At 41.7% G+C, this 15,575-nt stretch overlaps 1 protein-coding gene across 4 annotated transcripts in view; it reads right to left on the minus strand.

Moving 5' to 3' along the window:
- Positions 1-15,575, minus strand: part of Runx1t1 (RUNX1 partner transcriptional co-repressor 1) — a 148,226-nt gene that overhangs the window by 34,769 nt on the left and 97,882 nt on the right. For all 4 annotated transcript variants that reach the window (XM_085676992.2, XM_085676993.2, XM_085676996.2 and 1 more), the window contains one exon: positions 4,188-4,438. In XM_085676992.2, coding sequence (XP_085533118.1) covers positions 4,188-4,438 — 251 coding nt within the window. The remainder of the gene's footprint in view (positions 1-4,187; positions 4,439-15,575) is intronic.

Below are 15,575 nucleotides of genomic sequence, written 5' to 3' on the forward strand. Positions count from 1 at the left end.
AGTTATAAAATAACCCATAAATTCTCAAGGCAAGAAATTGAAAATTCTAACACAAAGATCATGTGTATTTGGGTTTTTTCATCACTGTTACCATGAAAAAGTAATGTGGGCTGGGAAGAGGGCTCAGTCAATGAAATATTTGCCATATAAGCAAGAGGTCTTGAATTTAGATCTTCAGTTCCATATGAAAAACCAGGATGTGTCTATAACCCCAGTTCCTGGGGAGGTGGAGACAGTAGGATTCCTAGAGCTCACTGGCCAGCTAGTCTAGACCAATCAGTGAGTTTCAGTTTCAGTGAAAGACCCTCTGCCCAAAAATAAGTAAGGTGGGGATCTAGAAAGAGACCTAGTGCTGACCTCTATAGTCTACATCCATGGGTGCACACAAACACAGGGCAGTGTGAACACGTTTACCAAGTGAGCACCACTTCTTGTTTTCCTGAATACACGGTCTCACTCTAGCACATACCGGCCTAGAGCTCATGGTCAATCCACCAGACTCAGCCCACCAAGTGCTGCCACAACAGATGTGAACCATTACTCCTGGCTCACCACCAATATTAACGAGATGTTAGCTAAGATGCTCACAGAAACACAAAGACTATGTGTCTCACTGACAGGGCAGAAGGGTCAGGTCAGGGGTCATCTTACAGAATCACCATGGACAAAGCCCTTTACATTCTGTCAAAGAAAGGAAATTAGTCCATGACATCATTTTCCACTGAATCTCTACAGTTGGCTCCCAGGCGACACACTATTACTCTAAACAGAGAACCAGGGCTGGCAAGTCTGAGGCTTGTAGACGTGAAGGTCCCTTACTGGAGGGCCGTCTGTATGCACCAAAGGACACGAGACAGAGAAGGCACTGTGCTCTGCTCGCTGTGAAACAAGAGTACTTAGAAATCTTTCTCTGAGCTGAGTTAGGGGGAAAAACCAGAATGAATCACAAGGCTGTTTTCATTCATGAATATATGTGTGTCTATGGCTGATTGGATTAAACAAATTCATGACAGTTCTTTCTTAGGATTAAAAAAATGCCGAGTATAAAATGTTTTGTATTATTTCTGTCCAATTAGAAAATATTCAGAGACAGAATTTAAAACTTAAAATTGTCAATGCCACCTATTGGTAACAAAGGCAAACTGCACATACGTTCTGCTGACTTGCATAACAGGAAAGGCACTGAGAGAAAGTCGTGTTTAGTTATTGCTCTGTTTGTTGTGATTACTTCATGTTGAAATGTTTGCAAATATGTAACTTTTGTTGACTTATTTGTTGCCTGTATTTTTAGGGGGAAAACACTGTTAAAATTAGTCGTCCCAGAAAACAACTAGGGAGTGATAAGAATATAAATGTGACAGGGACACTCACGACAGTGGCATCTAAAGATTTGCCTGCAAAAATCAAGAATTATAGAAGGCACGAATATGTCAAGGCTTAGTTCACTAAGTCAATACTGAGCCACACCCAGGACAACTAAGGAGGCATAGGATGTTTGCGGTTGGTTACAGCCCACAATTTGTGGAACAGAGCTGGACTTCATCTCTTTAAAAATGAATAATAATAACAGCAGAAACGCACTTGATTCTCAGTATTTGGTAACGACATCTGACTAGCTCAATGTGTTTAAGGTTTGAAGGTCATTTTTTGGTCTGGTTGAATAAGAAAATCAAAAAAATTAAGAAAATGAAAGTTTGCATCTGTATCTCAGTTTCACAGACCGAAGCCCTCGACCTCACATGGTTTTGTCCTTTCTGATACACAGAAGGCTGTACAGGCGGGAACTGGCAGAAAGAGGACACTTTCCATTCAGGAGGCACTTGGCGCTAGTGTTGAGACGTAATTGGTTCTGAACTTCAGAAAATTCTGGATAAATGGGCTCAAATTTTAAGCTTGCTGATAAACTAATGCTGCTTGCCAAGTGTTTTCACTGAACTTTTCTAACGAGTTTAAGTCCCCTCCTGGGAGAGGCGTTTATACGCCACACCTTTATGAAGCTCTTTCTACCCTCAAAATGGCATCTGATGTAACAAACATGTTTGTCTTGCAGATTTCATTTTTATATTAACATACAATGAACTCTGCCAGACTTCCGGGATGGTTAAGAAGTTGCACAAATGTATAGAGATTAACACTGTGAGTTTTATAAGTTAGTATAACTAAAAGATGAGACACACAGTCTAGACAAAAATGCATGAAGAGTGGATGCGGACAAGTAAACATCTCACAGTACTGCATGAAAATACAAGCAGTGCACATAGCATGATTAATTCTACGCTGATGACTCAGTAGGACACAGTAACTAATACTTCACCGAAGGAAGAACCATTTCTATGCCCACACCTGGACATCTCTTAAGCCAGTTTCACAGTGGCCAGGAGACTACACTGCTATTTAAAAATGAAAACTTATGGTTGGGCATAGTGGTGAACATCTTTAACCCTATCATTTGTGAGGGGCTGAGGCAGGTAGATCTTTGTGACATTGAGACTGGTCTGGTCTACGTACTTGGTTTCAGAGTTGCCAGGACTATGTAGTAGAGAGACTATGTTTCAAAATAAAAATTAAAAAAAAAAGGAATGAGCAGCTACTGTTTTCAGGCATTCTGTCATGAATAAATAGTAAAATGTTTGCAAAGAAGGAGGTTGCTACCACACCTGATACATAGGTCTGAGTATCAGTCCAGACAGAAATAATATGGCTACTTCTAAAATCTCTTTAGAAGTATTACCTGCTTGAACATCAGTTGGCTACTAAGAAAGGACAAATTGCATGCTGTGCCATTTGTCTGACATGCTACATAAACGGAAACATCGCTGTTGTGGGGACCAGAAGTCCTAAGAAACTATCTCACAGCCCAGGCCGCGATCATCTCGCCTCTCGCTCTGAATTGCTGCTCTCTTTCCATGCGGACGGCTACACACAGAAAGACGACAAGACCCGACATACGATAACTATTACTCCCTAGTCACCCAGTCGAAAATTCTTATCGACTCCTGCATATCAGGGCTCTGCCAGCGACGAAAACAAAAGCCACTGTCATGACTATTCAAGCGGTGGCCAGGGGGTGGGTGGTTTCCCAGGTTTCTGCGTCCCCTGCTCAGTTTTCTGTTTTCCCACCTGAGCATCATCCTTTGTACGCTGCCCACTAAATTTCAAATTCCCCACATTAGGAAGGCTGGCCAACAACTGGTTTTGTAGTCAAGGATGCCTCCTCATGCGTGAGATCCAAAAAGACGGGCAGTATAATGTTGCTCCCAGCAGGGCTCAGCAAAAATTTGGAACTAAAAGTGCCCCCCAAGGACAGCATGCTCACTGGCTGCTTGCCGTCCCCTCCCCAACCACAGGCACAAGTCACAGCTTGTATCATTTGTCCTGCCACCAACGTTCCCATGGCTGACACTTGTTCTTCACAAGGTAATGTCTCCCAAAACCCTCACTTCTGGTAGTTTGTGAAAAGAAGACATGGACCCATGCAAACAGAATCTATATTGACCCAAAGCCACTCCTTCCACTTTCTGATATCTGATGTAAAATTGACACTTAACTGTTCTCCTTTGCATTCTTAAATAATCTACCAAATTATTCCCCAAGGAATATCTGCCCAGTTAGGCCACAGACAGCATGCCATATGATACTTAGGAAACACAGAATAGTATGGAGAAAGAAAATGTCAAAAAATCAACTTGGAAAGACAATTTCAGTGAAAGAAAATAATTTATGAAAAAAAAAATATCTGTGGCCGGATCATGTACAGAACCTTGTATATTAAGGAAGAATTCAAGGAAAACCCATCTTGAGAATCAAAACTAGAATTGATGGCTTACATTATATTTGGTTCCATCTTCCAAAAACAAAAATTAACCTGTTCTCATAGAGCATGGGGATTATGCCCAGGACAGTGTTGCATGCATAGAATCCCAACACTCAGGAGGCAGAGGGATTGCAAGTTTGAGGCCATTCTGGTTTATGCAAAAAGTCACTGTCTCAGATAACTAATTAATTGATTAAAATCCAAGTGAGTAAAGAAAAGGCACAGCATATTCACAGAGCTTTTCACGAAGGAGACAACATAAAGAGAGGTGTTCAGTTCTATCAGGTTACATGTTCAAACTCAGTTAAGAAATAATGGCATAAATCTGCAAATATTCAATCCCCAAAGAAGAAAACAGATCCTCCAGGCTTACCCATAGGTCTAGTTCTGTCCCTGAGGTCCCTGTGGCTGGGGTGTCGATAGGAGTCCCTGTAGTGGTGGGCAATGGCCATATCATCCAAACGGTAATGCTGAGGTGGAGGTGGGGTGGGGTGAGGCAGGCCATTTGGCTGGTAGGATAAGCCATTATTTGGACTGTACCGCTGGCCTGGGCTAATAGTGCATGCTCGCTTGCTTGGATGTTCTGAGTGCAAAGGCTCTCTGTCAAAGCCATTTTCTTTGGTTCTGAGGAGGGAAGAAAAAGAGTTTTGTTTCATAAAGGAGTCAACATCGTTCAGACACTCCAACTTGAGCTTTTGATATCCAACAGAACACATCTTCACTGACCAGCAAGACCCAAAGCAAAGCTTCTCAGAAACTCTACAGGGGTTCACTCAAACCCCTGCTCACCTGAGGGGATCACCAGGCTAAGAGCAGAAAATGCCACGTTTGTTATCAGACTAGCAAACACTTTCCCAGCTATAGTTCATGTGGTTAAGCCATGAATAAGAGGAAACCCAGTCCCCTTCTACGAATGGCATGAGTAGCACTTAGTTTCTAGCAAGCTACCCTAGCAGCTGTTACAAAGCTGGTTCCCACCTATAATCCAGCCCCAGAAAGACTATGGAGGACTGAAAGTTCAAGACCAGCCTGGGCTACATATTAAAATCCTGTCTCAAAAAAACTCAGAGAAACCACCTAATAGTCAATGATATTTTATCAGAGCAAAGCATCATCGCTATCGAGATGAACAAGGTGTACCAACCTATTCCACCTGGCTCTGGTTTTTGTCCCCAAGAGCACCTGCGAGTTGAGTTGTTGTAAATGGTAGTATAAAATGTAAGTCAATTCAACTTAAGTGAAGTTTGAAAGGCAATTTCCAGTAGCCACATTTCAGGTGCTCAATGGCCACCAAGGACTAAAGGTTACAGAATTTGATCTCAAAGATAGAAAATGTTTCCATATTCTTCTTGCAAGAAATGATCCAAATTAACTCATACAGTGAAGTCTAGAAACCCAATATGATCTTCAGCCAACAGTCATATAGATAGCAAAGGCTAAAAGGAGCATCTAGGTCTCTTTTTTCTTCTCATTTTAGAAGTGGGGAGTAGTGTTGTGGGGGTGAACCCGAGGAATAAACATGCAAATTCTCTATCACTCAAGATTTTAAACTTGAGTAAGTTCAACCCTAGAGAGTTTGTGTGTCCTGCCTGGTGCTTCAGGGTCTAGAAACAGGAGAGGAACACCTCACTGTGAACGTGACATTCAAGAGAAATGCATTTCTTAAATGAAATCAGATACCGAATCACTGTTCCTGGGTTTACAGACACAAGTATGAGTAACAAATTGGTTCTTGCTGCATAAATCTCCACTTCTTAGAGACTACCCGAAAAACTCAGTAAGAAGGAACAAATTGTGTCTCATTTTGTCTGGAAGCAATGGCAGCATCTATTTCCCCAGGAAAGCCACATTTTAAGGATCTTACCAACTCACACAGGCTGCCGAGTTCTATGTGTATTTTTAATTGTAAGAAGACACATAGCTGTGGAACCCACGGGACAGTTTCCCTTCTTTCCTGACACTGGTGATAGTCCTTGTCTGATTATAGTAAAGGAGCCTTGGAGGGAAAACTGAATCAAAGGGTGTAGACAACCAGAGGCAACAGAACTCTCCAAGGACCTTCCCATCTCTTCCTGAAGGATGGAGTCCTGGTGACAATCACACATCAGCCAGGGAAAGGTAAAGAGGTTAGAGGCCAAAAGTGCAAGCACCCAAGAAACAGAGGGAAGGTCTGCAGAGTTTAAAGAGAAATGAGTACACGCCCACTACAAGTTAAAGGAGACAGGAGACTTGGTCCATATTGGAAATGACAGCAGTGCAAGGCCATCATGGGAATGGCAGCCAAATCTCAATGTTGCCCCATCGAGCATATGTCTGCACTTAACATACTGACTCCATACATATTGATCCCTGGAATCAGACTGAAGTGTCCCATATAGCTCAGACATTACCTAAAGAATTTTTTTAAGTGGAAAGAAGCATTTCAGATATTGATTGATTGTGTCTGTCTCCATGATTCTAATGTGTACTTTCACATCCTATACATTTTTTTGAATAATACAGTTTGGCATTCAGCACATATTACCAGCATACATCAGTCGGAAAGCAGGGAAGACCACGGCGAGCCATGAACGCAACGCTGACCCGGCACCTACCTTACTGTACTGTGGTGTAGTGGAAAGAGCACGGGACTGGAAGTCAAGAGACCTGAGAGCTAGTCCTGGCTCTTCCACGACTAGCTGTGTGACCTTGGACAAGTCACTTAACCTCTTTGGACCTCAGTTTGCTCATCTGTAAAATGAAAGGTTGGACTAGATCAGTGGTTTTCAAACTTGGACTCCTGACGTGCATACGGGATTCTGGAGGCAATGAAGAACTGGTTGCCCTGCCAGCAAAACCCACTGATCCTCCTTACCTGTTTGATAAAATGAGGTTCTGCCTAAGATTTGGATTTTAAAGAAGAGAAAGATCTGCAGCTAAAAATCAAGTTTGAAAACCACTGGACTAGATGACAGCTGAGGTCCCTTTTGGTTTGGAAACCCAACATTCTAATGCCTCAGATATAATACTTGAACACAGCCAATGGCATTACTATACAGACTAAGGCAGCCAGGTGTGGTGGCTCAAGTGTGCAACCCAGCATCTTGTGTCAAGTTTTCCACTGTGTGACAGAATGTACTATTTGTAGTTTTGTGTGTGTGTGTGTGTGTGTAAATAAAAATATACCCTAAGTATCATTGAGTAGCCCCACAGCATCATAACATCTACACATCAAAACATCTCTGTTACACAAGTACAGCATAGCTTCTGCTTCTCCTTATTTCAATGACATCAACAGCAACATGAAACAGTGGGAGAATCCTGCCAGTTCTCAGGTGAATAGATTTGCTTTCCCTCTCCACTCCTCCAGGAGCCCTGATCAGGGCCTTTACTCCAATGATCCAATTACATGAGACAAAGCCCATTTCCAAGCCCTGAAACATGGGTGCACCTAGGTCTTGAGTTCGTCCTCTCTCTTTAAGGCTCCTGCACTCTAGACTGAGTCCCCTCTCAAGTTGAGACCTGTTGAAGTTATAAAGCACATCTCACTGAGGGTTATTCTAGTTCATAGAGTAAGGAAGCTTCCTTGGGCCATCCCTGTCGAGTTATAAAGCCCACCCTACTCACAAGACGTGTGTCCAGAGTAATAACTAAAACAACTTCATCGTCATTTGTCTCTCTGTCTTACAAATGCCAATAGCTAGCTATACCTCATTTGCTTAGGTAAATTCCATATTTGCATTTTTATTTGTTGCCCTTTTCAAAGTGTATTAGGCAAAATTAAATACCTTTTCATTGTCCCCAAACAGCCCTCCCCTTGAAATAACCCGTGTCTGCAAAGAAGTCCCCATAACACATCTCAGGGCTACATGCAAGACAGTTTTAACTTTGAGAATCTACCTCAGAATGCTACATTCCCCAACCAGAAGCTGTTATCTAAATGGCTGCTCATCATTCAACACATAGTCCATTCTACATGCAAGACCCTGCTGACTTATCACCATGGCTATAAGTTTCTCAAATTTTCTATCCTCAGACTCCTGTTCAGTAAAATGAGACCATCAGGAAAAAAAAATAGGGAAATAACCAAAAAGGCTAAATATCTTCTTTACCACACTGCAGTTATTATTTTGTTTTTAGTTCCTCAGTCACAGAGACTATCAACTGTTGCTTGTGAAAAAAACATAAATAAAGTCTGTATGAGGGGCTGGAGAGACAGCTCAATTCTTGCAGCAGATTCGAATTTGATTCCTAGCACCTATGTTAAGCAGCTCACAACCACCTGTAACTCCAGATCTGATGTCTTGGGCACATGGCATGCGAACAGATCCATACATATATACATAACTAAAAAATAATAAAATAAATCTTTCTTAAATGCCTACATGAAATATTTATCAAGCCATGATGGACAGTGTGCACTGGTAATCCCTCTGCAGCGTGCGACAGACTGCAGCATCCAGGGAGATGGTAAACAAGGGAGATAAACCGTCCCGTAGGAGGGGACAGGGATGATGGGAGTGTGCATGGGCTCTTTCCTCTCTCTAGGTTTACCTTTCACATTGGGAAAATCCCCTAGATTTGTTTGGGGATAGGCAGTGCCTAAGAAACCATAGAATGGGGAATATTCGCACAGTGTGGTGGTGCACACCTCTGACCCCAGCACCCAGGAAATGGGGTGAACTCACACAGTGTGGTGGGGCACACCCTGCACAGTGTGATGGGGCACACCTATGACCTTAGGAAGCTGACACAGGAAGGATTGCCTGTTGGAAGCCAGTCTAGGCTGTAGAGTAAGACCCTGTCTCAAAAAGAAGCAGCAACTGCAGTTCTAAACCTGGCTCCAAGCAGATGAATATATACCTTCATCAAGGCCTTAGATGTCCACTTACTTGGGTTCAGAAGGCATTTCAGACTGAGTGTACTCATCCTGCCTTCTCCTCCTCTCGTTTCCTTCCTCACCTCATATACCGTCCCTAGAACTCAGTGCATGCCTTCCTTAGACCCAGCCTATGCTGACGGGCCCTAGTACAACTCTGGCCATCCACTCAGACTCTGAATGCTTTGATCTCCTCCTGTCCCACCAAGCCAGCATCTAAGCACAGTCAGGGCTGTACCCACAACTTGTCTGCTGCTTGTTTGTCTCCGCATCTATATTCAACCCTGGACTGTCAGTAGGAGAAGACAGGCTAGAAGGAAGCACTGATCTGAAATCCTGTCAGGCACAAAGACTTACATTACTTCTTTGTAAACTTCCTATGTCTATACGTCAATTTTTAGGAGGAAAAAGATTCTATTAAAGAAAAGATTAAGGGCATTAATAATTCGATATCAAACCTATCTCCCCTCTTCCGATATGTGCTGTTTGTCAAGATTTTCACAGCATGACTGCAACTTGACTCAAATGGAGAAAACCATTCTCAAAGCATAACTGGACAAGAAACCCCTTCGCAAACGCTTCCGAAATGGATGGCTTTAACTAAGAATTCCACATCATACATTTTGTTCTTGATGTGTACCTGAAACAAAAAAAAATATTAAGTCTTCCTGCCTCTTTAAAAAGAAAATCACAGACAATTCTTCACGAAATTCTGTGTTTTCTGTGCTCTTGCTATCGATCTGCAGGGATGGGGACATTTAGACAATGCAGGACAGAGAAACAGACATCAGGATGCCACAGACCTGACACTAGTGAGCCAGATGGAGAAAAGTACCTTTAATCTCCCTACTGCCACAGCTACCCAAGGGAGACACGTTCTGGAAATACACAACTGCCTTCAGGAAGACACGCAAGGCAGGTGGATGTCTGCTGTTCCACACACACACAAACGCCCGAACTTCCAAAGATGCTAACATCCAGGTTCGGGGAGCCACCTGGGCCTTCCTTCCCCAAGCGGGAGGAAGGAATTGTTTCCTTGCATGCCTCCTGACACAGACCGTCTGTTCAACAGTCACGAGTGTCACCGACTGTCCTCTTTGCATCTTCTCATCCCTGCCACTGTGGAAACATCCTGTGTTTTCTCTTGCAGCATTCATGTTCTGCCTTCTTGTATATTCTAGACAGAGCCCTCCAGTTCCTTCTGGTCATTGAGCCAATATCTGTTTTTGGTTCCTGGATCATTCATAGCTATGTTCACTCATGTATTTCAAAGATACATCTATTAAGACAAATAAACAATTAAAGACCGTTGGGGAAAGAGGTAATTTTATATACTAATAAAAATAACTAGGCATGTTAGCTTGAATTATTGCTTAAGTGGGAGGGGATTATTTCCTTTTATTTTGTTTTAAGTATTAGGATATATTTACTGAGCCACTCCAAGTTTCAATGGAAATGCAAAGACAAGACTTGATCTTTTTCCCCTTTATTGAAAATAGATTCTTTTCTCCTGCTACATGTCCTGCTTACAGTGTCTTCCCCCTCCCTCTCGTCTTTCCAGTTCCTTCTCTCTTTCCCTCCCATATTTCTGTCTCTCATTAGAAAAGAACAGCCTTCTAAGTTACAACAAAGCCTAACAAAATAAAACAATCACACTAAAGTTGGACAAGACAAACCCCCAGAAGGAAAAGAGCCCAACAGAAGACACAAGGAGACCCACTTGTTCACACATTCAGGAGTCCCATAAAAACACTAAACTGAAAGCTATAATGTGTATTCAGGGGATCTGGTGAATGCATAAGACCCATCTAAGCCCTGTGGTTTACTGTGTTCATCTCTGTGAGTTCATATGAGCTTTTCTCAGTAGGTTAAGAGAGCCTTGTCCTCCCAGTGTTCCCCATGAGCTCTGTCTCTTACACTCCTGCCTCCTCTTCTGAGGGTTCTCTCAGCTGTGAGTGGAGGGATTGGATGAAGACATCCCATTTGAGACTGTTTAGGTCTCTCTCTCTCTCTCCTCTGTAAGGTATGGCTGTAGGCCTCTGTATTTGCTCCCATCTGCTGCAAATTTGATCTTAATGAAAGATTACTTCATGAGATCACAACTTGTCACTGAACTTAAATTCTGTGTGCGTATGTGTATGTGTGTGTGCATGTGTATGTGTGTGTCTGCCTGTCTGTGTTTGTTGGAGCCTGAACTAGGAAACTATCCACACTGGCAAAGTACTCGATCATCTTTTGCTAAGCTGTACATCTAGTTGAATGAGGAACAGTCTTACTATGAAGTCCAGCAAGGCCTCAATCTGGAGCGCCTTCTGTCTTAGATTGCTGAATGCTTAATTTATAGTTATGCACTACCATTCCTGGGAGGAGTAAATTCTTTATTAAATCATTTATTAAATTAAAAATTATACTACTAGAACTCTGGGATCCTACCCTCTCATGTTGGCTCTGTGAACGAAAAGATTCAGAGAAACAGGATAACTGTTATGAGATGTCAGTGAGAAAGAAGGTTTCTAAGAATGTATACTCTGAAGAGCAGGAGTTTTGAATTACAGAGACTTGGCTCCAGCCTTTAGCTCTGCTACTTGCTGGCCATATGCACACAGGAGGCTCTACTTTCTAAGAAATTCAGTGCTTCCATGTGCAAAATGAAGACTGGTTGATTGATCTTAGACCTGCTGAGAGGACTAGAAGAAAGAATGAAAAATATATATCTGATTCTCAACAAGGTTATCAAGGCACGAGTTCTCCAGTTGTGGAACTAGAAGCCATTGCTAGAAAATGACAGCTCTAAGAACACAGGTGTTGAACTTGGAGAACCTGGGGTTAGGAGCCCTCTTGTAAGCCACGTGACCTCAAACATTGCAGCCAACCTCTCTGAATCCATGCATAACACTGTAGGTTAGTGGCTGGATTATTTGGTATGGGACCTGGTACATCTTAAGACCTCAGTAAGTAGTAACCATAACTACAGAATTGTAACCAGGAACCCTTCATTCACATAACAGATACTGAGTCAGACAGTGAGACATGAGCAGAGTCAGACATACAGGACGCAGGAATGAGAGCAGACACCGTCAATGAGAATGTTAAGCTAAACATCAGGAGAATTTGGGACAGCTGGACCCTACAGAAGTGGCAAGAAGGAAGGCTACTTAAATTGAAGGTAGAATTCATAGTGGTGGAAAGGCTTCTGCAATTGCATTGTCTTCCTCAGTTCATGCTACTTCACAAGAAGACTTCATAACTGATGTGACTAAGAAAATAATTAATACAGAGATTATTCATACTTATTGAAACAGAGGAATGTATAAATGATACATGAAAAATATGACTGTATGATAAAAATTACTACTTTTTCATGGGATGTTACATACAGTTGATCATACAGATTTAGTTCTTATTTAAAGTTGATTAATCATGTAGTTTTTCCCTAACGTACACCTACATTTTCCTTTTAGAAAATCAAGAAGATTGAACCCTCATTCATTTTATTCAGGAGAAATGAACACACACAGTTCAGCTGGCAACTAAGGTGGTACCAAACCTTATAAATTCAACTAACACATTTACTAAGTCTTTATTAAGTCAGGAAACTGGAATCATTGTCGATTTTTCTATGATTAAAAAAGGCTTTAAAACCCCTAGAACATTATACTGTGGCATTTACCTACTTCAGCAATTACAGAAAATAAATGTGTTACAGAATGAGGGGGGAAAACCCAAATCTTAACTGAGCTTCCCTTGCTTAAATTCTGAACCTTCAAATACATGGTGTACAAGTGCAAGATTTCAGCAAAGCAAATACAACTTGGTCTCCATTAGGAAGTTTTCTGACTTTGGGCAAATTCTGTAAGCCTTGATTTCCTCAAAGCAGTTGACTTGGTCCATCCATGAGATCCCTCACAGGTGGCAAATTATATAAGTTCGAGATTCAAACAAGTCACTTTTTGAAATGTTGAGGATGAACATTAATCCACTTCTACAACCTCAAAACTAAAAATCTGAGAGTGTTAAAGTGAGGAATGCGGTCATATTAAAATGATGATAAGAACTAAGAGAATTGGTACCCAAGAGCGATCGTTCAAGTGGGTAAAGAGAAAGCAAACAAGCAATGGTCCCCATTGAAAAGCAAAGACCATTTCCTTGGCTTTTGTAAGTGAGAACAGTTCTCTGAGGAAGAGTAGAGTAACAGGAGGCAACGCAATGCTCAAGGAAGAAGAGGCACACCCTACACCAAGGCTCTGAGAAGAGAAAAGCAACAATGACAGCAAGTGTGGCACCAGCGTCTTTCCAAGGCCTTAACTTTAATTCACTGTGCAGTGTCCACAAAACTCAAGCACTCCTCGTTCTTCCCCTTTCTCACTCCCCATGCTGGTACCCAGGCCTGATGAGCCAACAGAACTGGCTTACAAAGAACTAACTTCCCTCTTTGGCTATTATATGTAAGTGGTCCATTAAAAAAAGTACCTCATCCCTTTCTGCATGACCTATGACAAAATGACAAAAGAAGAAGGTCTCAGGAAAAGAAGAAGAAATGGGAATAAACATTCCCGACAAATCAAAATTCTCTTTCCCTAATAATTTGAGAAAAAGCATGACTTTAAAATGAAAATTAGTTTTGGGGTGTTTTTATTTGTCTGTTTGTTTTAGGCCCTAGAGCATTCTTCCACAGATCTAGAAATTCAGTTCTAGGACTCTCCCCCATCTAATTTTATAAGACACTGTAAAGCATTTTACTGGTCTATGTAGTAACAAGCAAAGGAATTGTTTCATAAATTTCCCCTAGAGAGCAACCTTGTCTGTAAATGACAGGCACACTGGCCACACGCAATGCTGTTTGCCTACAATCCTAGCACTTGTAGAGGGGAGGATGGGAGTTCCACATCTTCCTTGGCTACACAAAGAGTTTGTGGCTGACCTGGTACATGACACTGTCTCAAATAATAAAAAATAACAAAGATGGTTTAAAGAGAGAAAAAGAAACATAGCCAGTGGAAATAAATTTAGGGGGCGAAAATAAGGTCAAGTTTTCCAAAGTCCCTGAAACACATTAGCTTGGCAATCATCACAGAATTCAAACCCATGAAAGTTGTAAACAAAATATAGAGTGCTCTTTTGTTCAAGACATGCCATGAACAAATTACCAAAATGTGTTTTCTCCTCAGGTGTCAGTTTTTCCCTCTCCCAGTGACTGATGGCTCCCAGTGTTATTACAGAAACAGATTGATCTTTTTAATGAGCCCCTTTAATAGACTCCGAAATCTCACCGTGGCTGCTCATCCATGTCAGACCATATGCACCAACCAAACATTCATGGAAACAATGAAACTCTGCTGTCAGACAGCTATGTTCTCTATAAAATTTCATACAGTAGAGCAGGATATACGAGTAAATAAGCAGAAAAGAAGGAATGCATAGGCAAACAAGAGGCAGGAAATATATGCAAAATCATACTGTCGAGACCCATATTTTCTTGACTCTGATAAAAGACCACAAGACATAAATGTATTTACACAACATATTCTCATTACCCTCCCTCTAATTTGCCATCTCTCCATCACAGAAGACACATCAGCTCGAGAAAGAAATGTTCTCTTCAAAGAACCTTCACAGGAAATCTGACTACAGACACTGTCCCTACATAATCAAGACAGGATAAGATGGGAGACTCCTAGAGGGTAGTCTCCCTGACTGAATACATACGCGTGCACACAGGGAGCCATCAGAAAAAGAATGCTATCTTTATATTTATCACAGACATCTAAACCTTCCCCTGTCTTGCCATCCTAGCAATAAATTCTCTTTCACACAATTTAGTACTTGTCTTCACAGAAAGTTGGAATATCTTAATACCTACACGCAGTGCTCACTTCCTATAACATTAATGTGTTTGGATTGGCAAGAAGTGCACATGCAAACCATGTACCCTTGAGCCGCTTCACGGCTGACACATGCCCATACTTAGACTACACAGCTCCTTTTAAAACCTAAAACTCTGAAGGCTTAAACAATTACTCAGCCCTAAATGGGACATCGATCTCACCCTTTCAAAGGCTCAGAGAGGATCACAGAAGAAGGGAAAGAAAGAATGTAAAGACAGTAAGATGGGGAAAGTGGTAGAAATGCTGGCTTCTTGACATGATATGGCTGTTGCAGCCATAAACTCACAGTAGCAGAGGCTACCTAGTAAGACTAGACCTATCAATAGAACATGGAGGTGGGAAAGGGACTTACTCCTTACTCCTCAGTAAGAAGGTCGTACTCCTCCCTAAGAAGCTACAGGCAGTTAATGAAAGCTAGAAGGAGGGTTATGTTCCTTAGGAGTAGAGTCATTGGCAAGTCTCCCTCTTCAAATAAACAGTCCTTACTAATACTAATGGAAGTGACCATTATCACATTCAGTTGGTCAGAAATAGAAAAGAAGAGAAATATTTAAAACTGGGAGGAGGAGGAGCAGGAAGAAGATAGTTGATGGGAAATATGAAGGAAGGCATACAAAATATAAATATAAGCATACATAATATACACATAAAAATATATGAATTTTAAGTACTATGTCAAGTCAAGCTTGATAGCTATGCAGGGATTTGGGAGGCTGAAACAAGAAGATTATTGAAAATTCAAGGCTAGCCTGAATTACACATTGAAACCCTACTGCAAAACGAAGAGGAAGAGAAGGAGGAGGAGGGAGAAAGGGAGGGGAAAGGAAGGAGAAACCTTGTTTCCAGAGAATGGATTGTAACAAAAGAACTGCTTAGCAGGGTAGGTAACCACTGCAGGCAAGGTGGTTTACTTGTAATCATGCAGATTTGCAAAGCCAGTAATGTGTTCAAGGGCAACTCATCCGGCCAGAGAGAGAGGTCTCAGCGTAACTTCAAGGCTCCTATATTCCTGGGAATG

The sequence above is a fragment of the Myodes glareolus genome, chromosome 16 (assembly GCF_982192425.1).
Source record: "Myodes glareolus chromosome 16, mMyoGla1.1, whole genome shotgun sequence".
Lineage (NCBI taxonomy): Eukaryota > Metazoa > Chordata > Mammalia > Rodentia > Cricetidae > Myodes > Myodes glareolus.